Raw genomic sequence first — 25,406 nt, 5'->3', positions numbered from 1 at the left:
TCAGACTTATGGGTTCATGTACCTGAGAGCTCACACTCCCAGAGAATATTCCTATGCCAATGTGGTTGCCTCTGCATAGATGAAATTCTCATACGGCCCTGGAACCCAGTTCCTAAAATTGCTCTGGTGGTAGAGCAGACAAATCTATTTCAGTTGTGAGAGCTGCACGGAACCTGTGACCTCTCCCTGTGCCAGCTCCTATAGCTGTACGCTCTCCCTGCAGCTCATGTCCTCAACTGTTCCCAATAAGGGACTGTCGAGGCTCTGGGGTCAGGCTGACTTGTGTTCCAATCCTGACTTAGCTCTCGCTAGTTAATGTGGTCTCTGCACATCACAGAGCTTTTCTGAATCTGAAATTCCCCTCTGGATCTTCCCGACTCAGGGATCAAACCTGGGTCTCCCACATTGCAGGCAGATTCTTTACCATTTGAGCCACAAGAGAAGCCCCCTCTCTGTTATATGGGACTAAAAATATGGAAACCTACAAGATGTTGTGAGGACAGAGAGATCTGTGAAGAGCCTCACTCAGTTGCAAGTGCTCTGATTAATACTAGCCCCAGGCCCTGGTCACTCCCAAAAGATTTACTGCCTTATACCTGGCAGGTTTCTCTGCCTGCAGCTTCTCTCCAGGCTGCCCTGCACTTTGAGTCTGTATTTCCAAGCTGGAAGGGACCAGAAATAATATCTGAAAGTACCACCTTCATCATGACACCTGTCCCAAGCCTCCCAGGGTCCTCTTTGTGCATCAGATTCAGCAGAGAGCCCCCTAGACTACTTGGCAAGACCTGCCCCTTGCCACCTGCCACCCCAACTCATCTCTCCCTCACCACGCCCTCCTCCACTCACACACAAGGCAGCCATTGTCCTGTGCTATGAGCATGTTCATGCCACGATTATCCCCTCTCAAGGTGTCCCCCGCCCCGCCACTCAGAATCAGCAGATGGGCAAGACTACCTACCATCTCAGAAACTTTCTAGAAGCCTTGAGGGTGGTCCTGACACCCCTACTCCCAGAGATGATAGGGCTTGGAGAAAGGCTTTTAATAACACAGAGAGACCCCTTCTCTAAAGAAAGTTTTTCTTCCTTACTGATTCTTGCATTACAGCATGCCTGTGAATGGACAGAATTAGGGGGCAGGAGTGCTATGAGGGCTACAGGTTAGACATTTTTCCCCAAGTCAGCAAATTCCTGGTTCGTAGTGTCCTGATGCCCAAGGGGCACCTGCCCATTCTCCCAGCCGCCTTCCCCACATCTCCATGAGAGGACAGAGCTGCGAGGAGCTGCTGAAGCCAAAGCTGCACTTCTGCATTGCGGCTCCAAGTGGTGCCAGGCTCCACAAGACAAAGAGAGAGATTGCCACCTATTGACAGATGTGCCACCTGCAAAGAGAAATGCTTGTGTAACTAGCATTTCTCTGTGGTCTTCAAACAGGATAATGGGGTTGTTAGGTCCTTGGATTTTTCCATCCATTCAGTGCGGTTCTCAGTATTACCATTCCTTGTAAGGAAGGATGGGTGGAGACTTGACAGCCACGGTGATGATGGCATCTCAGTGGGAAAACTGTTTGAACATCAGTTGCCCACTGTAATTATGGATGCTTTCTGATGTATGGCAGGCACTCTGCTGTATGCAGCATGTCTTGTATGACCCTCCCAGTCCTCACAGAGATCAGTGCTCCCGTTTTACATACCAGAAACTGAGGTTTACAGAGAGTACTTTGCCTACAACCTTGGCAAGTAAGGAACAGAGGATTGAGGTGGAAGTCAAATCTAACTCTCTGTCATACTCTTAAGCACTTTCTCCTGACATTTGCTAATTATGCAAATCAATTCCCCATCATAATTTCCTTAACCTCCAATCTTCTAGGTATGAAAATAAATATTAAAGAACGGTTTTCTCTTTGGTTGGCTAGAATCCTAGCTGTGTCACTTTCTATTTATTTAACATCTTAAGGCACAGTTCCCTCATCTGTAAAATGGTGATGGTTATGATGTCTATGATGTTGTCATAATGTATCATGTGTAATGAAAATCACTTAGCAGGGTGCCAGGCATTTATAAATGGGAGCTTAGACATCTACTGTCTGAAGATCTGGGCACTAGCTCCTCATTTTTAGCTGTGGGACCTTTGACAAGTTACTCGACCTTCCCATCTTCAGTTTCCTCTTCTATAAAATGTGGTTAATAATATGCATGTTTTTGTAGGGTTGTCCACAGTAAGATGAAATTTTAGGCATGAAAATGCTGTAAATGTAAATAGTACTATTCAGACATTGGGCTTCTCTGGTGGCTCAGTGGTAAAGAATCCGCCTGCCAAAGCAGGATATGCATGTTTGATACCTGGATTGGGACAATCCCTTGGAGAAGGAAATGGCAACCCACTCCAGTATTCTTGCCTGGGATATCCCATTGACAGAGGAGCCTGGTGGGCTAAAGTCCATGGGGTCTTAGCAACTAAACAACAACATTCAAATGTTAGTCATTATATTTTAAGTAAACAGTATCTGTTTCTTCAAACGGATTTTTGATAATTATTTCTGAAAAATGACTTGGGTTGAATTTGACCTATCAGTAAAAGCTTTTACTTTTTATACTCACTAAAAGCAAACATAAGATAAAAAGAGGCTCTGTAAATGTCACAGATTATTCTGCAGGAAGCTCTATAAACATTAACATGAATAATACTTAACAGGCAGATTTGCTTTACAGCTTATGATGCAATTCCAAATACATTCTCTCTCTTCATTTTCACAAGGCAGGGCTAGTATTTACCCCTATTTTACAGATGAGGAAACCAAGGCTCAAAGAATTAAAGTGACTAATTACAGACATACAGCTACTGCTGCTGCTAAGTCGCTTCAGTCGTGTCCGACTCTGTGCGACCCCATAGACGGCAGCCCACCAGGCTCCCATCCCTGGGATTCTCCAGGCAAGAACCCTGTAAGTGGTAAAGTCTTGTGGGTGTTTCCCTGTGGGGCTATCTGCTGGTGTGCCTTTGAGTGTAGGCATGTGTCTAAGCATGCTTTTTTATGCATTAGTGTGTCTTTTATTCATGTGACATACTCGCTGTGGGTATATATTTGTCTGTATTCCTCAATTAGCATATTGTTTCATGAAGAGGGGGAGTTTTTTTTTTTTTCACACTGGTCAGTGACAGCCTTTTTCCTCTTCATTTTTCTACCTGCTTGCCATTCCCAGGCACAGTTTCCAAGAGGGCCTTAGCCGGAATATACTCAAATAGACTCAATTTTATATACCACTCCTGATTTAGGAAATAACAATTCTCCAGTACTCCCAGCCTTCTGGGAATTACTTCTTTTCTTTTCTCCCTGCCAGCTTTATTGAATTCTCCTTAGCAACATCCAAAAAAGAATGGGTTTAGCAACAACCTGTGAACCAATGAAATGAGAGCAAGGCAAGAGCTTCTAGACCAATGGGAGCCCTGCATCATGGGCAAGCTGGCTGAGAGAAAATAACTTGGAATTTGCAAAGCAGCCTCCAGGTGGCAGCAGACCAGCTGTATTAGACATAGCCTCTCCGCTGTCATCATCCACTTTTGTTTATTGCTTTGGATATAGAACATTCACCAACTAAGAATTTTCCAGTTATAAGCTTTGTGGTTGTGAGTTCTCTGCGTGACGCGGCAGACGGATTCCCGAAGGATGGAATCTTAGCTTCCACCCCCCACCTTTACTATAGCCAGTCCCACAACCCCATCCCAACCTCTGCCATCTTTGTTGGCTCTTCCACAGCCAGTGCTACCCCAATGGACAGGAGCCTGGAGGCCCTAATGACTGCCTGCCCAGCCAGTCAGGAAAAGGGCTAGAGAAATCACGTACTTCTTTGTTCAGCCTCCACTACCACTGGCCTGAGCGGCAGATGAGGTGGGGCTGGCTTTCTGCCACCAATTAATATGGGGGAAGGACTGTGTCACTGACAGGTTAGTGCCTATGGACATCCACATTCTCAGTGGCATAGACTGGGACCATTCCCTGCCTTGTCAGTTCTGCTGCATGTGTCTGAACATGAATGTCTGACCACAAGTGGTTTGAGAACAATTCTCTCTGTCAGGTGATTCTTCAGCCCTCTTGATCTTAAAGTTGGAGGCAGACTTGGACAGGGGCTGCATGAGACCATGTGAATAACAGCAGATGCATGTTTCCTATGGCTTAGCCATCCTTCTTTTGCCTTTGAGATGGCAGTGCCTTGAACACCACTCAGATTTTTGGTCTTTCAGATACCTATATTTTCTCTCAAGCATTTCCACTTGTGCCTGGCTTATTCTTGTCATCCTTTAGGAGTCAGTGAAGGCAACCTGTCTTCAGAAAGCCTTGTTTGAGTCTTGCCCTCCTGTTACACTTCCCCACTGCTTTCTAGATGTCTCTTTATTGTGTTTCCTTGGATAGCCCTGGAACTTCTTGAGGACAGGGACTGTGCCTTTATATCTCCAGCCGTTAGCCTAGTACTAGCATTTAATGGGTGTTCAGTAAACATTTTCAGAAGAAAGGAAGCTTGCTAGAAAGATGCACTTACTCTTTGAGAAACAGTCTTAGGGATTCATAGGCAGCTGGGCCTGGGCAGGAGCAGTGCTAACAAGACTGATGCTGGCTGTCAGGGAGAACTTCTGGCTGTGCAGGACCCTTCAGCACCAGGAGCCTCGACTGGACCACACCCAAGCCTGAGAGATAATCACCACCATTGACTCATCCAGAGACAGGCTCCTCCCATGGACCGTGTTTCCCTGATGGCTTTGTGTTTCAGGAGCAAGTAAGGAGCAAATCCAAGATCTGTGCCAATGTGTTTTGTGGAGCTGGCCGGGAATGTGCAGTCACAGAGAAAGGAGAGCCTACCTGCCTCTGCATCGAGGTAAGAACTGCGGGCGAGAGCCAGAGGATGGTGGCCAAGGCCATGTGGTTACCTCACTGGAGCTACCCATCTACAGAGCAGAGCCAAAGATTTTGTCATCTTTATAAAAGCACACCTTGACTCTCTGAAAGACGTGAACTTTTTATCTCAGAGATTAAAAATCAGATGTGAATGTAGGGATTTTTTTCCTTTTAAAAATTATTTAGCTTTATAAGATTTTCAAATTACAAAATTAACAATTGCTTTTTATAAGTGATACAGAAGACATTTATGCAAACATAAAGTTAATAATCTCCCCCCATAACTTTCAAATCCCCTTAGTCTGAGGTAATCAGTGTTAACAGTTTGTGTATATTTGTTCCACATAGTTTTTCTTTGTTTCTCTGCACTATAAATATATAGTTTCCCCCTATTTTATGCAAAAATGAGATCATAATGTAGACAGATCTAGATATATGCAACTTGCGTCTTGTACTCTTTAATATGTAACACAACCCTCTATGGGTCAGCACATATAGTTCTCATTTTTTAATAGCTCAGTTATATTTAGTGATATAAAAGAACCAGATTTATGTAATCATTTTCCCACAGATGGACGTTCAGGTTGTTTACCATTGTAAAGAGTAATGTCTTTGGCCAAATATTGTTACATGCTGTTGCCTTTATTTCTGTAGGATTGAGTCCCACTTGTTAGGTTGTGTCCTAGGCTTGCTAGGTCAAGGATATGCGCATCTTAAAATACTAGCTGGAATGCAGATTTTTCAGGTTTGGTTTTGTTTTTAATGAAATTTAAAAAACAAAGTGAGCTTTTGAGAAATACTTCTTTTGTAGGCAGAATTCTTTCTCTTGGTGAACATAAACAGCTTGGATGTGTGCCTTTTTCCCCTCTTTCTGTCAGAAGAACCCAAGACTGGATTCATCCGTATTGCTGCAAGTTAATTCACCCACTTTAGTAACCAGTTGAAGGATCCCGACCCATTGTCCCAGAAAGGAAGTCTCAACTCAAAAACTTGCAAACCACATCTGTTAAGGATTCTGGAAGGTCCTCACTAGTGGTGTACCTGGCCACTCTGTGGCCATTTAGGGTCCAGAAACCTGGAGGTTAACCTCAACTTGGCCACATACCATTGTGTGATTTTAAGCAAATTAATTGCCGCTGGATGCCCTGAAGACCGACGATGTTTGGCTTTGCTCAGGGCCCAAGTTGCTTATCTTAATAACCCAATGATAAATATTGGTTAAGTGAAGTTTGTCTTTCTGGGCTTTGGTTTTCCAGTCTATAAATTGGAGAGGTTGACCTGCCTTCAGTTCCAGGGTCCTGTGTTCTTTTACCACATCTACTATTTTTTGTTTTAATGTCTTTATTAGGTCTAAGCAGAACTTGCTTACCCCTTCCCCCTTTCAAAAACCACAGAAGTGTAAAGAAACTAAGCTTGCCTGTCACTGTGGCACTTTAATAGCCAAAGTAGAATCAAGCTGCCAAGTGAACTTTAGTCCATTTCCTGGTCCAGAAGGATCCTCTGTCACACTTCACAAAGACCTGGCACCCCCTCCCCCTGCCTGAAAACAACCGTTGTGAGATTAGGAGAAAAACAAAATACTAAATAAAGCAACAGAGCAAAGATTCTTATAGCTAGACCCTGAAATAATTGAAGAATTGGGGTAATGGGGGTTGGGGGCTGTGGAAACATTCCTTTCAATGTTTCCATATTTCTAGCTCTGGCTGTTTTGTGTCATAAAATTTTGGAATTTTAAGGGGTTTTTCAATATCCAGACATTGAATGACTTTCTACAAAGTGATAAAGTGACAGATAATCCAGATTCCTGACTTCTGACAAAATGCCCTTCCTGCTAATTTGATAGGATTGGGGTCAAGGAGTGGGTATTTCTTTTCACTGAATAGAAGAGATGACCCAGGGCCAGGATCGGCACAGAGCACCATGAGGGACTGCAAGGTGATGTAATCCCTCCAACACTGAGTAGGGTAGGGTCACTGATGCCAGAGCTGAGGCTCCCTGTGCCCTGGCAGGGTAGAAGTCATCTCTGCTGGGGAGGACGCCTCACAAGATGGCTGTGTGTGTGTGTGTGTGTGTGTGGCGCACACACAGACTCAGCCTTGACTGTACCAGCATCCTCCACGGTCTATTTCAGCAATGCAAACCTCACAAGAGGCCTGTGTGTGGCAGCAATGGCAAGACCTACCTCAACCACTGTGAGCTGCATAGAGATGCCTGCCTCACGGGATCCAAAATCCAGGTCGATTATGATGGACACTGCAAAGGTAAGTGGTGCTCTCATCCCATGTTGCAGCTCCAGCCAGGGAGCCAGAGAAGGAGCAGTGTGGCCTGGCTTCCTGGAGTTCTTTCCACCCCGAACACAGTGCCCAAAGCTGTGGGGACCACCCAGTTGCTTAGAGAGGCATCCCCTTGGTGCTCATGAGCCTGCTGGGTTTGCCCTGGGTGGCCCTGCTTCTACCCTGCCCTTCCTGCCTCAGATCCCCCAGGTGGCTTCCCACACTGTCTGGAGAAGGATAGTGCATATGGACCACATCAACAATCAATAGTGTGGTAGTATTTAGCTAAATTCTGTACCTCTTTAGAAAGCAGGTAATTTCACATATCTTGTGCTTTTTAAATTTGGGTACCTTTCAGCCCTGATGATATAGTTCCTCTAATTTACACTCAAACCACTGGTATCAGAGTAAGAGGGAAGGGATTCTAAGCTTGTTGCTAATTAGACACCAGCCTCCTGCCTAGCCTTGAACTTCTCTGGAGAAAGAAGCTGTTTCCCACATGTTGGTCTCTACTGCATTTCTTTGTCCGTAATGATTCTGTATGAATTCTCAAAGTCCCAGCAGCCCCCCACCCCTCAATCTAACAAAAGGAGGTGTGATATCAGGAGGGCAGCTCAGTGGCCTCAAAATTCAAACAAAGCAAGAAAGAAAAGATCCCCATACTTGGGACTTGGAAGGAGAGGAGACAAGGATTCAAGACAAAATGATGAAAAGATATAAGTGGCCCCTTAATATGGGCAGTTTTAACCCTAGCAATACACAGAATTTTCTTCACTTTATGTTATCCATTTTCTCCTTTTGTCTTACAGAGAAGAAATCTGTAAGTCCTTCTGCCAGCCCAGGTGAGTACCTCTTTTTTCCTACAGTGTGCATTTAGGGAGGAAATTCTTTTCATGATGGAAATTCCATGTTCCACAATCCCTACCTGCAAAGCTCACAAGATCTTTAATGTGTCAGAGCTTGTAACCCAGAACTGGTTGCTCCTCAACACAGTTCAGAAAAGCTGCAATACTGCATTTTTTGGTACTTGCCATGGAAAGCAGCTGATTGGATCAGAGTGTTGGCTGTGTTTTTCATTTTTGCTGAGTAATGATTGAACTGCAAGGATGGAAAAGCCGCTGAGTCCCTCCTTCAGTGCCCTGTGAGACCTGTGGGTGTCACGGGACAAGCAGAATCAGGAGGCACAGCTGGTTTGGAAAGGGGATAATTGGAAATGGCAGATCTTCTTCCATGGTTTTCAATGAATACAAATTTAAGATTTCATCGATTTATAGCTACAGACTCCTTTAGCACATACTTTTCCTTAGATCCTCATGTAACCTTGTGAAGTAGTTACTATAATTACCTTATAGATGAGGAAACTGAGACTCAGAGAGGTTAAGTGAATTTCCCTGAGTAACACAGCCAGAAAGTGCCAGAGTGGGGAAAAGTGCCCACAGTTTTATTTCCCTGGCTCAGTGCCCTTTCACATCCCGACACGTGTTGGGAATTCCCTTTTGCCAAAGCTTTCCCTTCTCTGCCTCCCAGCGCACTAGACTTTCAGCCTCACCTGTTGTTGCCATGTGGCTTACAACAAACAGCTGTCCAGAGCAGGGCTTCAACATGCCCTTCCCCAACCTCATTTTCTGTTGTTTATAATATAGGATAAAATTTTAAATGGGAGAAGTTTTTAAGTGGGAGAGAGGGAAAAGCTATATAGAAAGAATCAAAAATCCAGTGGCATAAAGAATTGTAATGTTCTCTCTTATTCATTATTAATTCAGCTCATCTATGAACCAAAAGAGCTGTTTTACTGATTGATTGATTGATTGATTTTTTTTTCCCTCTTGGCTTTCTAAAGTTAGTGAAAATATCCTTTATTTTTCTTTTTACTTTTTTCTCACCTAAGCATAATCTCTGTTTCAACCATCTCAAACTTTATAAATTTTTTAGACATGCACTTGAATCCTGGGTTAGATACAATCCAGTATCCTGGATTGACTCCTTTGTAAATGTGTGTAATAATCCTGTTTCCCTGGATTGCTGTGAAAACTCAATGAGATGACACATGCAGATCCCCAGGCACTGAGCCCACCAGCTAAGGGGTGCTGGGTGACATTGGAGTCCTCACTGCTCAGCCGACCCCTTTTCCTGCAGTCGTTTGCTATCAGGCCAACCGCGATGAGCTCCGGCGTCGCATCATCCAGTGGCTGGAAGCAGAGATCATTCCAGACGGCTGGTTCTCCAAAGGCAGCAACTACAGTGAAATCCTAGACAAGTACTTTAAGGTAACCCAGCACACAGAGCTGGCTGCCTATTCCCAGACCCAGGCCACTTCAGCCTGTTTCCCACCCAGTTTGGCTTTTCTCTAAGTCTTTAACTTGACCCTCTGTGGCTTACAGAGTTTCTCTTCATCTGAGGAGAGTCAATGGACTCATATTTCATGGGTCCAGGATTCTTCATGAACCTAGAAACTGATGTTCCCATCGTGTTTGGTTGAAGTAACAGATTGTTCCACTTGTGGGGAGGAGAGATGCTGCTTTCCAAAAGGAAAATGAGGGAGGAAACAGTATTTATCAATGAATAGGGCAGCCATGCCATAGAGATCTTTCAGAGAGCTTGAGACAGTTGTTAAAAGAAGCAGTTAAGGGCGCTCTTCCAGCTGATTGATAAGAACATACACACGTATGTACATCACACTCAGATAAACACCACATACAGAAACACACCATCACATGCAGAGGTGTGCATGCCACATGGAGACTGTCGTACACACAGACACATGTTCAGGCGCCCACGTTCCCGCATAGCCACGAAAGCCCCCATCACTTACAGACAGTCACATCTCTGGGTAGAGGCCCTCCGAGGCTCATCCTCAGATGCCCTCACATACCTCCATGGTGTGTCCTAGGCTCGACCAGCTCAGACTCAGAAGCAGCCCACACACATGAGGGACTTCTAGGCAGCTCTGTGGCCACTAAGTGTGGTCAACACCAGCCTCGTCTGTGGATTCCTCTTGTTAACTGACATCATGGACCCCCTGCCCAGAGATGGAGAAATATGGTGTTGGACTGAAATAGGATATTGGTCATCTAGGACTTCATTTAAGTAGAAGTTTCTCACTGTGGCAGAAAGTCGGTCACTGGATTCCAGGGGCTTGAGAAGAGAAAGCACAGCCCTCTCTGTCTTCTGTCTCAGCCACTCCCATATCCGGGAGCTCTGGGAGCAGGGGTAGTTCCTTATCTACAGAAAAACACGCATTGCTGAGCCAGGAGATTTGGACAGGAGGAGAAACTAAAGAAAATGATTTTTTGAAAGCCAAGTGAACAGCACCTGCTGGGTCTGTCGTGAGCAGTGACTTCGGCTTGGTCATTACAGCTCAGGAGCCATGGGGCCCAGGACATTTTCCAGGAGACTTCTTGGGACCTTATAACTGTTCATAGTGGCCCCTTGATGGAACATGCCTTGGGCATCACTGGAAGGTGCTATTAATTTGATTCCTAAGGACCAGGGGGGAGAAGGCAATGGCACCCCACTCCAGTACTGTTGCCCGGAAAATCCCATGGACGGAAGAGCCTGGTAGGCTGCAGTCCATGGGGTCCCTAAGAGTCAGACACGACTGAGGGACTTCACTTTCACTTTCCACTTTGATGCATTGGAGAAGGAAATGGTAACCCACTCCAGTGTTCTTGCCTGGAGAATCCCATGGATGGAGAAGCCTGGTAGGCTGCAGTCCATGGGGTCGCACAGAGTCAGACACGACTGAAGCGACTTAGCAGCAGCAGCAGCAGTAGCAGCAGCAAGGACCAGGGCCCCACACATCTCCACCCCCTCTGGCAATAACTTTCTCTCATAGGTGCCTGTCTAAAAACTGCAAGGCCTCTGGAGAAAGTACCTTTTCTCTAGAGCATTCTCATCCTAACCAAGAAAGCTTGCTCATAAGTGACAAACACAATGCTCGCTCTTCCAAGTGTCCTCCGAGAAAATAGGGTTTTCACAATCTACTTGATGATCATCAAAGAACCATATGGTACAATCTTCAAAGGGAGGCTTCTCCCCACTAGGCAAACAGCTGCCTGTTGCTAAGCGATCTGTATTTCACAGAGACTGTTTCTGAACCAGTGAATTACCCTCCAGCCCAGCTGACATTCCTTACATCAAAATTAGTTGCAAAAGAAATCTAATCGGAATCTGAATGAGACCAAAATCAGGCTCCCATCTGAACTGGTGATTCAGTAATTATTTTTTAGACAAAAGCCCAACAGAGTAAAGAGGGGAAGGCCTCGGGTAGAAAGAGCCTTTTATGACCATGTCACACACACACACAGAGCCACAGAGCCTTTTATGATCTTGTCTCTCTCTCTCACACACATACACACACCCTGAATTCCTGGTGACCAGGGCTGAAACTGGAGCCAGGGTAAAAGTATAGTGACGAGAGAGCATCTGAGATATTTTCCTAGGAATTAGGACAAGAATAATAAATAGGTATTAAGCAAGGGCCCCTAGAGTTGTTTTATACATAACTGTCATACATGCCACTAGAAGATTGACAGCCTTAGAGTAGAATATACATGATATGTGATAGTCCTGCATCAGAGTCAGTAGCTGTATCTTTCTCTTCTACCTGGAAACCTGTGCAGACTTTTCTTCCAGAAACTCTTCCACCATCTGGAGAGCCACCTTGAAAGTAACATGGGGTGCTGATTATTTCCCAGGGTAGCAGAATGAGGCAGCCTAGGGAAAGAATTTTGAAAAAAATATTTTTTTTCCACTAGAAATATTCTGGAGAGCAGCAGTATCTAAATTAGAATTTGATCAGAGCCTTGAAGTTGCTGCCCTCCACCTGCAGCAAGGGCCTGGGCATCCCGAATGGTCCCAGGTGGCTAAGGTCTCAGTTGACCATCTTGCTAAAGGGAGCATAATGTTGAGCTCACTCTACCTTGCTTTGTGCTCATGGAACGTGAGCTGGATCACGAGGACAGGCTGCACTGTCTACAGTGGGGCCCACAGCACAGGGCGGCAGGGTGGGGGGCTTTGCACCACTTCCACAAGGCAGGTTTTTACATGTGGATAACGTACAGGGGCCTTTGTCTTTGATGAGGTCGGCTAATGGTACCAATGGGAGAGGTAAGCACTGAGAGCTAGCCAGAAAGGCTGGAAATCAAGCAGGAAGAAATGATCCTGTGGTTCCCAGAGTGAGCTCTGAGGGTCGCCTACATCACTGTTCACAAGCAACTTGTTAGAAATATGCATCCTGGGCTCCAACACTGATTCTGATCACAAGTCTGTTGTTCCATGATCGTTAGGGTTTGAGAACATGGTATGATGGAGTGAATTCAAGAATGTCTGGAGGATAGGGCCAGGGATGGGGCTACAGAGACCTCTAAAGCACCCCCAGGCTCCTTGACAGCAAAGGCCTGGGTTCAGGCTGCCCTCCTTAGCAGGGTCTGGGATTGAAAGGCCCTCAGTAGCCTTTGCCCAGATACTTTCAGCCTCTCATCTTGGGGCACAGGTGCCTTCTCTGGGTGCCCTAGGGCTTCGAGGCTTTTTTGCTTGAAGGGCAGAGCAGGTTTGGACTGTGTTAAAAACAAGATGAACCAGAGATGGGCCAAACTGAGTGGAGGGATGATAGAATTGAGGTTTTACAAAACGTTCCAGAAAGATCTCTTCATCTCCTTTCTAGAACTTTGATAATGGTGACTCTCGCTTGGACTCCAGCGAATTTCTGAAATTTGTGGAGCAAAATGAAACCGCCATCAACATCACCGCCTATGCAGACCAGGAGAACAACAAGCTTCTCAGGTGAGTGGAATAAGGGGGTCAGGGAAAGGCCCACAAGGGGAGGGTGTATAAGAAGGGATTTGAACCCCTTCCTACCTGCCAAGGAGCCTCCAGTGTCAAAGTCAATGTGAAGTAAAAAGCGAAATAGGGTTTTGTCCTGATCTCTTCCATGAACATTATGAACTAATACATTGAGCACCACTGATATCTGATCAAGTAGTTAGTGTTTTTGGCCAGAACTTGCAAGGAATAGAAGAAAGTAGTTTTAAAATTAATGGTCACATCAGAGCAAAGTTGTTTCTTAGTGTTGTGGGTGATGTTTTAATGGTTCATTTTCTTAAGGAATTACTTCAATGTTCTATTTAATGATAAGTCTAAAATAGCTTTAGATTTGATTTTAAGATAATAAGTGCTATTTCATGTAGAGAACCCTAATTGTTACAAATGGGAGCACGTTCCTCTCCTTTTCTGGTATTATTCCAGAGTAAACATTAATAAAAATTAACCCCTAAGTAAATATTAATAAAGTTAACCCCTAAGAATTAATAAAAATTAATCCCTAAATTAACTGTGGCTCCAGTATATTGGTAAGAATTAAAAATAGGAAGGGCTTCCCTGGTGGCTCAGCTGGTAAAGAATCCGCCTGCTATCTCGGAGACCAGGGTTCAATCCCCGGGTTGGGAAGATTCCCCTGGAGAAGGGAATGACTATCCACTCCAGTATTCTGGCCTGGAGAATTCCATGGTTTGTATAGTCCATGGGGTCACAAAGAGTCAGACACAACTGAGGGAAAACAGGAGAACACCTGTTTGTTCAGAAGAATGCAAAGCATGAAACCCAGATTCTAGGGTTCCTTTTTAATGATAACCCATGGCCTTAAGGCTTCCCTGGTGGCTCAGATGGTAAGGAGTGTTCCTGCAGTGCAGGAGACCTGGGTTTGATCCCTGGGTCAGGAAGATCCCCTGGAGAAGGAAATGGCAACCCGTTGCAATATTCTTGCCTGGAAAATCCCATGGACAGAGGAGCCTGGCGGGCTACAGTCTATGGGGTCACAAAGAGTTGGACATGACTGAGCTTTGAACTTTTACTTTTTATTGCCTTGAAGTATAATACCTGTAAATCCTTCTTATTTTGATGACCTGCAATAAGATAATGTTTTACAAATTCAACGTTTGATCCTTATAACACTGCAGTGAAGGAAGGCCTCTTGTCCCCATTTCACAGATAAGCAAACAGGTGCAGGAAGGTTGAATAACTAGCTCAAGGCCATTTGGGTTGTAAGTGATTGAGCCAGGGCTCAAACCCAGGCCAAGGGGAGAGGGAGGGAGCTGGAGTTCTAGAAAACTTCTGAAAGATCTCTTTGTATAATAAAAGGATGATAGTGGTGCTGCTGGTTTCAAACTCATATTCTTTCAAATCACACATTCTTTCCATGTCATCTGTTCCTACCACTTTTATTTGATCTTTCTAGTTGGGTTGACTTGATACATTACACCTGGAACAGGGGAGGCAATTGATAGTGGAAGGTATGTGCAGATGGTGAAACATTTGTCAATCCAAGTGGACAAAACCATCCAGGAAGCTTCAGTCATCTTGGGAGTATCATTTGAAAAACTTGAATGATCTGATATCCCATATAATAAACTAAAGGTTGGATGCTTACTGGAGTCAGGATACATGATTGTTATAGAAGGTCAGTGTAGAAACTTTCTCTTTAAATAGTTTCTTGGGCCACCTTCAGAGGCCCAGGTGTATGTAATCCTGATGCTTGATTCCTTCAGGAGGGAAGCTGAGGTCTTGCCAACACGTTTCTCCTGTGTTTTCTTTTCAGAGGACTCTGTGTTGATGCTCTCATTGAACTGTCTGATGAAAATGCTGACTGGAAACTAAGCTTCCAAGAGTTCCTCAAGTGCCTCAACCCATCCTTCAACCCTCCAGAGAAGAGTATGCCTAATCTAAGAAATAACGGCTTGTAGGGAGTTGGGGGTATTTGGAGGGGGCCAAGATAGAGGAGACTGGAACTCTCCAGAGCTTACCAAGAAAATTCCTTTCCGTGATTCTAGACTGGGCCCCAGCTCATCATCTCCATGCTGAGGTTCAGGCCTGAAAATCTTTGGGCTGACAGAGGCATTTGTTCAGTTATCGTGCCTCTGAGGGACAAGCAGGTCTTATCTGGAAGGTGGTAAGGTGCACAGATGGTAGCCAGGGTGTCCTGTTCCACCCTCACCCTAAACCTTTGCCCCTCATTTCTGGTCTCGCAGAGTGTGCCCTGGAGGATGAAACGTATGCCGATGGAGCCGAGACCGAGGTGGACTGTAACCGCTGTGTGTGTGCCTGTGGAAACTGGGTCTGCACAGCCATGACCTGTGATGGTGAGAAAGAAGGGACGGCAGGGAGAGTGCTGTCTTCATGAAACACCATGAGAGAAGTCAGGGTGGGGATGCTGGGAAGAGTGCAGCAGCTGGGAGAAAAGAAACTGGAGGGCAAGAGACCCACTCACATTTGAACCATCAGGGCTCCCAGAGAGCAGCCCTGAGGGCACAGCACTTATGCTAGATGCACTATGTTAGAAAGTCACTCCAGAGGTTGGGAATAAGAAAGATTCAAGACCCAGGGCAAGATCAGTGTTGGTAAGAGATTAGAGTGGTAAAAGTAGTAAGGAAAGCAAACACTTATTAGTGAGAATTACATGCATTTCTTGGAGTAGGAAATGGCAACCCACTCCAGTTTTCTTGCATGGGAAATTCCATGGACAGAGGAGCCTCGTAGGCTACAGCCCTCGCGGTCACACAGAGTGGGACACAACTGAGCACACACACACACAACTGAGCGCACACACACACACGCATGCATGCATTTCTTCTAAGCACTTTACACATTAACCCACTGAATCCTTATGACAGCTTAGGAAGTCCTCTATGTCAAAGACTTAGGTGATTGGAAGGCAAAATGACTTCTTGCCATCCTTGCCCGGCAGGAAAAGGAGACATGTTCATAAGCATGTTTGAATTAGCAGGATTGGGTTAGCCTAAAAAAAGAGAAAGTTGAAATAGTTGAGACATGGGCAGGGCAGGTTGGGAGACATCAGACATCTGGGGAAGGGGGAGCAGTGCCCAAGCCAGCATCACCACTAGCACCGTTCTACCAAGAGATCTTTCAGAAAAGGTTTCTAGAACTCTAGCTCCACACCCTCCCCACTTAGCCTAGATTTGAGCCCTGGCCCAGTCACTTACTACCCAAGCATGTTACTTTGGAGGTGTCCATTTCCCTGGGACACTTTATATTCAGAGAAATGTGGGTATTTCATTTCTCCTTCCATAAGTTAAATGGGAGATGAAATTGAGAGCCTAAAAGGTAGGTATTGGAGGGATCTCTAACAGCCACCACTGCTCTGAGCCTTGATTCTTCTTATAGGAAAGAATCAGAAGGGGGCCCAGACCCAGGCAGAGGAGGAAATGACTAGATATGTCCAGGAGCTTCAAAAGCACCAGGTAAGTTGCTGGTTCAGGTAGCCCTGTCACCACCAGGCCCGTCCTCCACGCAGACACTGCCTAATGCCCCAGGTGACCAAGGACATGTGCTCTGTTCCATACAGTAGATCCCGAACAACACACCTATATACCTGTGCCATGCAGATCATGATACAGATAGTTCCCTGACAGAGTCCTTGTAGAGCCAATATGCCCCAGCAGATGTAAATTACAACTTGGTAAATTGCTTTATAAGTTAGAATCAGGTGGGTGGTGGTTTGCAAATAAGCATGGTCTAAAGAAGCATTCCTATTTCTTGTCATGACCAGTGCCTAGACCCAAAGACTGTGAGCTCCTTGAGAGCAGGCTCTGTGACCTGCTCACCAGTATAGCCCTGCATTTAGCACAGGGTCTGCTGTATAATGGGCTTCCCTGATAGCTCAGTTGGTAAAGAATTCGCCTGCAATGCAGGAGACCCTGGTTCGATTCCTGGGTCAGGAAGATCTACTGCAGAAGGGATAAGCTACCCACTCCAGTATTCTTGGGCTTCCCTGGTGATTCAGCTGGTAAAGGATCTGCCTGCAATGCAGGAGACCTGGGTTTGATCCCTGGGTTGGGAAGATCCCCTGGAGAAGGGAGAGGCTACCCACTCCAGTATTCTTGGGCTTCCCTGGTACCTCAGCTGGTAAAGAATCAGCTTGCAATGTGGGAGATCTGGGTTTGATCCCTGGGTTGGGAAGATCCCCTGGAGAAGGGAGAGGCTACCCACTCCAGTATTCTGGCCTGGAGAATTCCATGGACTGTATAGTCCATGGGGTCACAAAGAGTCTGACTGAGCAACTTTCACTTATGAACTTATGAACACTGCTGTATATAATTGGCTCTCAGGGAGCATGAAATTAGTGGATTTAGACCGAAGCAGAAAGGATTTGTTAAATGCCAAGCTGGCTAGAACACAGCCTGAAAACTTAGAGATTCTGTTTCCTAGAGACTTGAAAGGATAATAAGAATTCTGTTCAGGTTCTATGTCATTAAGTTGAAGGCCTTCTTGGTGAGAAATATGTTATTGAGGGCCTAGAGAGAAAATCTAGATGAGCTAGACTCCTAGGACTGTCTTTCCACTGGTTTACCTGTAGTCCTAACAAAGGATATTGCTCCTTGAATCATCTGTCTGTAAACTGGGTCTGGTAATACAAGCCTTCTCTCTGACGTATAAGTTTTTAAGCAATGTAATGCTCACAGGAACTGTTGAGATGAAATATGTGACTTGAGAATCAAAAATTATTTGTATTAATAGTAATTGCTCATATTTATTGATGGTTTTTCATGTGCATTTTGTCACTGATAGTGTAGAAACCTCATGTCAGTTTTTTAAACAGATGCAGAAGCTCCTAGTCCTTGGCTTTTTCATATTTCAGCAGCCTTGAGCTTCTTCCAGATTAGTATAAACCCACAAAAGCAAAAAGCACTTAATAGGAATTCCTTTCATCTAGGGTGGAAAAATGATCAGAGTAGACAGTGGGGAGTGAGTTATAATAGCTAACATTATGTAGTTTGTCCGTTTTATGTCAGTTGCCTCAGAAGCAGAGGCTAAGATAAGAACTCAAGTACAAACAGTTTATTTGGGAGGAAGTCCCCAGGAAACACCAGAAGGGGAGTTGGGAAGTGAGCCCAAGGAGGGAAGAAATAATGAGTGTGTATTCTGGCACATTACCAATGGGGGCAAGTGGAGCTTAGTCCTGCTACAGAACTCTGGGAACAGTTACAGTGCAAAGGGGGCAGGGAGCCGGGCTGTGCCTGCATGAGCTCCCAGCAGCCACTGGCTGAGAGCCGCCACCAGCAAACATGAATTCCCTGGCATTTCTGGCCTGTCAGCGTGTGTGGGCAGAGCAGGCTTCAGCAGCCAGAGAAAGCCTCAGGCAAAAAGATGCAGGTGCTGGCAGTAAGAAGCCAGGCCAGTGTACTGAAATGTTGAAGACAAGGGCTATGGATGGGGCACTGACAGTGCCTCCTGCTGCTGCTGCTAAGTCGCTTCAGTCATGTCCGACCCTGTGCGACCCCATAGACGGCAGCCCAACGGGCTCCCCCATCCCTGGGATTCTCCAGGCAAGAACACTGGAGTGGGTTGCCAGGGTTGCCATTTCCTTCTCCATTGCATGAGAGTGAAAAGTGAAAGTGAAGTCGCTCAGTTGTGTCCAACTCCCAGCGACCCCATGGACTGCAGCCCACCAGGCTCCTCCGTCCATGGGATTTTCCAGGCAAGAGTGCTGGAGTGGGGTGCCATCGCCTTTTCCGCTGACAGTGCCTACTAGATGCCAAACACTGTTTTTTATTCCCTATTTAATTTTTTATTGAGATGTAATTCACATACCATAAAACTCACCCTTTTAAAAGTATACAATCAGATGGGTTTTAATATATTCACAAGATTGTCAGCCATTACCACTGTCTATTTCCAGATCATTTTCATCATCCCCAAAAGAAACACCAAACTCATTAGAAATCACTTATATTCTCTCCTCTCCCAGCCCCTGGCAACCACTATTATACTTTCTGTTTCTATAGATTTGCCTATTATGGACACAAATAATTGGAATCATACAATACATGGCATTTTCTGTCTGACTTTTTTCATTTAGTGTACTGTTTTCAAGGTTTATCCTTATTGTAGTGTGAATCAAGACTTCATTCCTTTTTATGAATAAACATTTCATGGATAGATATACCACATTTTGTATATCCATTCATCAGTTGGTATATATTTAGTTTGCTTCTACTTTCTGACTGTGATGAATGATACTGCTGTAAACATTCTTATACAAGTTTCTCTGTGGACATATGTTTTCAGTTCTCTTGGGTATGTACCTAAGGAGTGGGATTGCTGGATCACAGGGTAACTTTGTGTTTAATCTTTTAATAAACTGCCAGACTGTTTTCCAAAGTGTGACTATACTATTTTATATCCTAACCAGTCATATTCCAGTTTCTCACAAACTCACCATCATTTTTCATTGTGGTTATTTTTTATTAGACATCCTAGTGGGTGTGAAGTGACATCTCATTGTATTTTGATTTTCATTTCCCTAATGATTAATGATGTCAAGCGTCTTCTTATATGCTTCTTGGCTGTAAGAATGTCTTCTTTGGAGACATTTGCCACTGTTACAAGAGGTAGTATTTACTTTATTACCCTTATTTTGTAGTTGAAGACATTGAGGCTCAGAAGTTTTCATAATAATGCCCGAGTCCCCCAGAAAGTTGCACAGCCATGATTCGAGCTCAGGCAGTCTGCCTCCAGAGCTTGTCCCTCTCAATGCTTCTCTAAACTTGGATTCAAAACATTTTGTAGCACTTCCATGTAGCATCCTTTCTTCATTTTTCAAATGAATATAATAATGTCTGACCTTATTGTTTCATAGGAGTTTAGAGTCAGCTCTTAATTTAGCCACAGTCCTATGCAACTGTGTCATGGTAAGACATGATCCTTGCCCTCAAGTTGTTCATCATCTGTGGAGGAGATAGACAAGTAAACAGAACCAAAATTCAGCATGAGCATGTTTCTGTGAATGCTGGCCTTGAAGACTAGATAAATGCCAATAATTTTTAAAAATATTTCATTATGTTTATTTCTCTTGCCTCTCAAAGGAAACAGCTGAAAAGTCCAAGAGAGTGAGCACCAAAGAGATCTAATGAGGAGGCATCTGGGAATGGTGTCCGGAGCCTGGCACCTTCTCTTCAATTTCAGCGCTGAGTCCAGTATATGCAAGTGTCTGCTACAACCGCCAAATCACCTGTATTTGCTTATATAGCAATGAGTTTTATTTTGTCTATTTGTTTTGCAATAAAGGAAATGGGGGTGGCTGGCTAGGAGGGGAAAGGCCAGAGCCTTCATTTCTAGGAGTGTTTTGGGAGAAGCTGTCAGTGGTGCTCAGGGCCCGGAGGCAAGTAAGGCAACTGCATCAGGGTTGGGAGAGTGGACCCAGATCTGGAACCCTTCTGAGTATAGCACGGCTGTGGACATGCTGCAGGGAGTGCAGGCAGTGAGAGAGAGCTGAGCAGGCTGTCCCCAGAGGAGGGAATTGGGAAACTCAGAGAAGAAGACAGCATTCTGCTTCCAGCCCTTCCTGCCACCATCAGCGTAACAGACCTCTAGCATCTGTGCTTCTCCTCAAGGCCTCAGCCGCTGGCTCTAGACACACGGCCATCCTGCTAGTTCCCCAGTGTCTGAGAGAGGGTGCCCCCAAATGATGCAGATACTTGTAGACTTTGAGCCCTTTAGAGATCTAACCAAATTTTTAAAATACTTTTTACCAAAGGTGCTATTTTTCTGTAAACTTTTTTTGGCAAGTTGATTTCATTCTTCAATTATTATCATTATATTATTGTTGTTGTTTAATATTTTATTTTCTTAACTAGAAATTAAGCTTTTGTAATTATTTTTCATTAGTCCTGCATTTCAGAGATGGGAGAGTTTGGGGTTCTTCCTTGTGCAGAGATGCTATCACCCAGACATCTCCCCACCCTGCCACATGCAGCCTGGAATTCTCCTGTGGTTTCCAGTGGGTCTGCAGTCTGCCAGAGGAGCAGGGGGTGCCTCAGACAGAAGCCATGAGAAGTATCCCCACACAAAGCCTTTAAGATCCACAACGCTAACTTGTTTTCATTTATTCTGATAGAGCCATACAAATCAGTATTCAAAGGATGGAGACAGGCGCAGCTAAGCAAGACTTAGATGTTGCCAGCCTATCAATATGCTCGTTGATCCTGCACTAAGTAGGAGAGTGACTCTGGCCCATCTCTTCCTATTTCTGGGCCCTAGTTTCCTCAGTGAACAGGTAGGAATGCATTAAACTATTGATTTGAGGAACTGTAAATTCTGTGATTCTGGTAATAGGTCCAGAAGGAGAAAATGACTTTTCTCCTCCTTAGGATAAATGAAACCTTGTTTTTATGTAAGAATCAGATGACCAAAAACAAGATGACCAAATTTGACCTCGGTCTGAATGGCCCCATGGGTTGTGCTATGATGTAGAGCCCTCAAGTAAAGCCTGCCCAGGAAGAGAGTGAGAAAGAGAACCACTTCTTTGTCTTCGCTTTTGCAGTTCATCTTTAACCTTCTTGGGAAGAAAAATGATTCTCCCTTTAGAGATGAGGAGAAAAGAAGGTTTACATTTTAAGACAGGGAAAAAAGTGGAATCAAATCCTAAAAGTGTGACTGGGGAGAAGTCAGTCATTTCTGTGTCTTTTGACCCTTGTGATAATTAACCCCACTCAATACCATGTTTAAGATGCATTTGGAATAACAAAATTAAAAACTTGACATAAGATCTCATTTTCAGAAAGCAGATTACAGACCACCAGAGGGAAATCATGGGGGCTGTATTGCACAGGCAACTCTGAGAAAGTTGTGCTGAAAATGTAATTCCTTCTAACCAGGTTTCCTTTGTCTCCTTTGAAAGAAGAACATTCCACTTTGTTCAGAATTCTGAGTTTTTGTAAATCATCCCACTTAAAAGCTCTCTTCCAACCCAACTTATACAGTTTGAAATGCACCTCCATGTCAAAGTGCCTTGGAGAGCTCCCAACAGCACATCTTGACCAAGTTTTGCCAGCCCTTGGACACCAGAAGAGAGGGCGGGAGTACCAGTCTGTTTAAAGCAAGAAGGCAGAATGTCTCCTCACCTGTTACCTTTAGGTCAGTGGCTGCCATCCAAGATGACCCTACCCTGCGATGCTGACCCTACCCTGCATTCCTCCTGTGAATAGGGAAGCTACTGTCGGCACCATAGAGTCACGTGATGATGATCATTCACAGAAAGCTGCTAAATAGCCTAGTTTGGGGAGTCTTGCATAGAGCTTTGCATGGAGCAAATACACAGAATTAAATCAGGTTCAGTTCCTCCAGCTCTCCAAAAGCACAGGGCTTAGACTGCAAGCTTCCTTGGGCTTTCTCTGTGTGTCTATGGTTTTTATAAAGACATTATAGCATCTGTTAAGATTCAGTGTCCATGGAAACCTTCTCACATGCCATGGCTCTGGACTCCATCACTGTTTTTGGAAAGCAGGGCTCCACCACCTGCTAATAAGACCATTTGGACCTGTCTGAATGTCTTTCCTTTACATTTATGTTTTTAAATAGTCAAATTTCAAGAAGCAAATTTGGACAGGTTTCTGTTGCCTGTGTGTTTGTGAAATGTATTTGTATTTAGTAGGCTTCCATATTGCATTTAACTTGTTTTTGTAACTCTTGATTCTTTTTTTGGATACTATTGATAAATAAAGAAATTAAAACAATAACTGTGTCATTTCCCTTCCCCTCAATTAAGGCCAAATAAAGTTGTGAGAGAGCTTCCCAGTGGCTCAGTCGTAAAGAATCGTCTGCAGTGCAGGAGATGGAAGTTCAATCCCTGGTTCGGGAAGATCCCCTGACGTAGGAAATGGTAACCCACTCCACTTTTCTTGCCTGAGAAATTCCATGGACAGAGGAGTCTGGCGGGCTGTAGTCCAAAGCATCACCAAGAGTCAGATGTGATTCAGCATGGAGCAAGAAAGAGAAAGTTATAAGAACGTTAACCATTTACCTTATAAAAGTGAATTTGAGTTTCAAGAGGCTTAAAAGAGGCCTGAAAAGTTTATCTTAATCTTGGGACTGAAGCTGTAGGCAGGAAGGTTTGCTCATGGACTGATAAAACAAGTTGATTAAAAAAAAAAAAAAAAATCACTGATGGTGGGTCTGGATAAGAAATGATGAGAACTCTGGGAACATTCCTCTTTGAGAAGAGGTTAAACTAAATGACTCCTAAAGCTGCCAAGAATCTGACGAGACTGAAGGCTGATTACAGGTAAACTTGTATGAGAAGTCAAACAAACCTGGGAACGTGGCATAGGAAGCTTGTGAAGATCTGGTTGACTAACCTTAGTGGCTATTTACCTGATACACGTGCATCCCATGGAGTAAACATTTCCAAGTGGACTGCATGTTGTCTGATCAATACCATCTTGGAGACACATGACCAATACTTATTTTCCAACCGCCTGTCCAAATGATTCTTACAGGTATCATTCACTCCCCATGACCATTAATTCTGGCTTCCAGAAGAGCGCATTACAGTTGATGAGGTTTAAGCTGTCTTAATTTTAGTCATAGAAAGACAATGCCAAAGAATGCTCAAACTACCACACAATTGCACTCATTTCACACGCTAGTAAAATAATGCTCAAAATTCTCCAAGCCAGGCTTCAGCAATATGTGAAATGTAAACTTCCAGATGTTCAAGCTGGTTTTAGAAAAGGCAGAGGAACCAGAGATCAAATTGTCAACATCTGCTGGATCATCGAAAAAGCAAGGATATTCCAGAAAAACATCTATTTCTGCTTTACTGACTATACCAAAGCCTTTGACTGTGTGGATCACAATAAACTGGAAAATTCTGAAAGAGATGGGAATACCAGACTACCTGACCTGCCTCTTGAGAAACCTATCTGCAGGTCAGGAAGCAACAGTTAGAACTGGACATGGAACAACAGACTGTTTCCAAATAGGAAAAGGAGTTCTCAAGGCTGTATATTGTCACCCTGCTTATTTATCTTCTATGCAGAGTACATCATGAGAAACACTGGGCTGGAAGAAGCACAAGCTGGAATCAAGATTGCCAGAAGAAATATCAATAACCTCAGATATGCAGATGACAGCACCCTTACGGCAGAAAGTGAAGAGGAACTAAAAAGCCTCTTGATGAAAGTGAAAGAGGAGAGTGAAAAAAAATTGGCTTAAAGCTCAGTATTCAGAAAATTAAGATCATGGCAACTGGTCCCATCACTCCATGGGAAATAGATGGGGAAACAGTGGAAACAGTGTCAGACTTTATTTTTGGGGGCTCCAAAATCACTGCAGATGGTGACTGCAGCCATGAAATTAAAAGACGCTTACTCCTTGGAAGGAAAGTTATGACCAACCTAGATAGTATATTGAAAAGCAGAGACATTACTTTGCCAACAAAGGCCCATTGAGAGTTGGACTGTGAAGAAAGCTGAGCGCTGAAGAATTGATGCTTTTGACCTGTGGTGTTGGAGAAGACTCTTGAGAGTCCCTTGGACTGCAAGGAAATCCAACCAGTCCATTCTAAAGGAAATCAGTCCTGGGTGTTCTTTGGAAGGACTGATGCTAAAACTGAAACTCCAATACTTTGGCCATCTGATGCAAAGAGTTGACTCATTGGAAAAGACTCTGATGGTGGGAGGGATTGGGGGAGGAGAAGAAGGGGACGACAGAGGATGGGATGGTTGGATGGCATCATGGACTCTATGGACATGAGTTTGGGTGAACTCCGGGAGTTGGTGATGGACAGAGAGGCCTGGTGTGCTGCAATTCATGGGGTCGCAAAGAGTTGGACATGACTGAGGGACTGAACTGAACTGAACTAAATTTTACTCATTGAGTTAGACAAGGCTGTGGTCCATGTGATTAGATTGGCTAGTTTTCTTTGCAGCCAAAGATTGAGAAGCTCTATACAGTCAGCAAAAACAAGACCGGGAGCTGACTGTGGCTCAGATCATGAATTCCTTATTGCCGAATTCAGACTTAAATTGAAGAAAGTGGGGGAAACCACTCACACCATTCAGGTATGACCTAAATCAAATCCCTTATGATTGTACAGTGGGAGTGACAAATAGATTTAAGGGACTAGATCTGATAGAGTGCCTGATGAACTATGGACAGAGTTTCATGAAATTGTACAGGAGACAGGGATCAAGACCATCCCCATGGAAAAGAAATGCAAAAAGGCAAAATGGCTGTCTGAGGAGGCCTTACAAATAGCTGCAAAAAGAAGAGAAGCAAAAAGCAAAGGAGAAAAGGAAAGATACACCCATCTGAATGCAGAGTTCCAAAGAATAGCAAGGAGAGATAAAGCCTTTCTCAGCGATCAAGGCAAAGAAATAGAGGAAAACAATAGAATGGGAAAGACTAGAGCTCTCTTCAAGAAAATTAAAGATACCAAGGGAACATTCCATGCA

The 25,406-nt window shown here is 44.3% G+C and overlaps 1 protein-coding gene across 1 annotated transcript in view; it reads left to right on the top strand.

Annotated features, from left to right (window-relative positions):
• FSTL1 (follistatin like 1) overlaps window positions 1-22,685 on the top strand; it is a 56,547-nt gene extending 33,862 nt beyond the window's left edge. Inside the window, exons 3-11 of the mRNA XM_006057593.4 lie at window positions 4,761-4,865; window positions 7,017-7,146; window positions 7,968-8,000; window positions 9,295-9,425; window positions 12,824-12,942; window positions 14,753-14,865; window positions 15,183-15,293; window positions 16,336-16,412; window positions 20,037-22,685. Of these exons, the coding sequence (XP_006057655.1) occupies window positions 4,761-4,865; window positions 7,017-7,146; window positions 7,968-8,000; window positions 9,295-9,425; window positions 12,824-12,942; window positions 14,753-14,865; window positions 15,183-15,293; window positions 16,336-16,412; window positions 20,037-20,081 (864 nt within the window). The 3' untranslated portion in view covers window positions 20,082-22,685. The remainder of the gene's footprint in view (window positions 1-4,760; window positions 4,866-7,016; window positions 7,147-7,967; window positions 8,001-9,294; window positions 9,426-12,823; window positions 12,943-14,752; window positions 14,866-15,182; window positions 15,294-16,335; window positions 16,413-20,036) is intronic.
• The last annotated feature ends 2,721 nt before the right edge of the window (window positions 22,686-25,406 follow it).

The sequence above is a fragment of the Bubalus bubalis genome, chromosome 1 (assembly GCF_019923935.1).
Source record: "Bubalus bubalis isolate 160015118507 breed Murrah chromosome 1, NDDB_SH_1, whole genome shotgun sequence".
Classification (NCBI taxonomy): domain Eukaryota; kingdom Metazoa; phylum Chordata; class Mammalia; order Artiodactyla; family Bovidae; genus Bubalus; species Bubalus bubalis.
The sequence above is the reverse complement of the archived record's forward strand: the minus strand, read 5'-3'. Positions and strand labels throughout refer to the sequence as shown.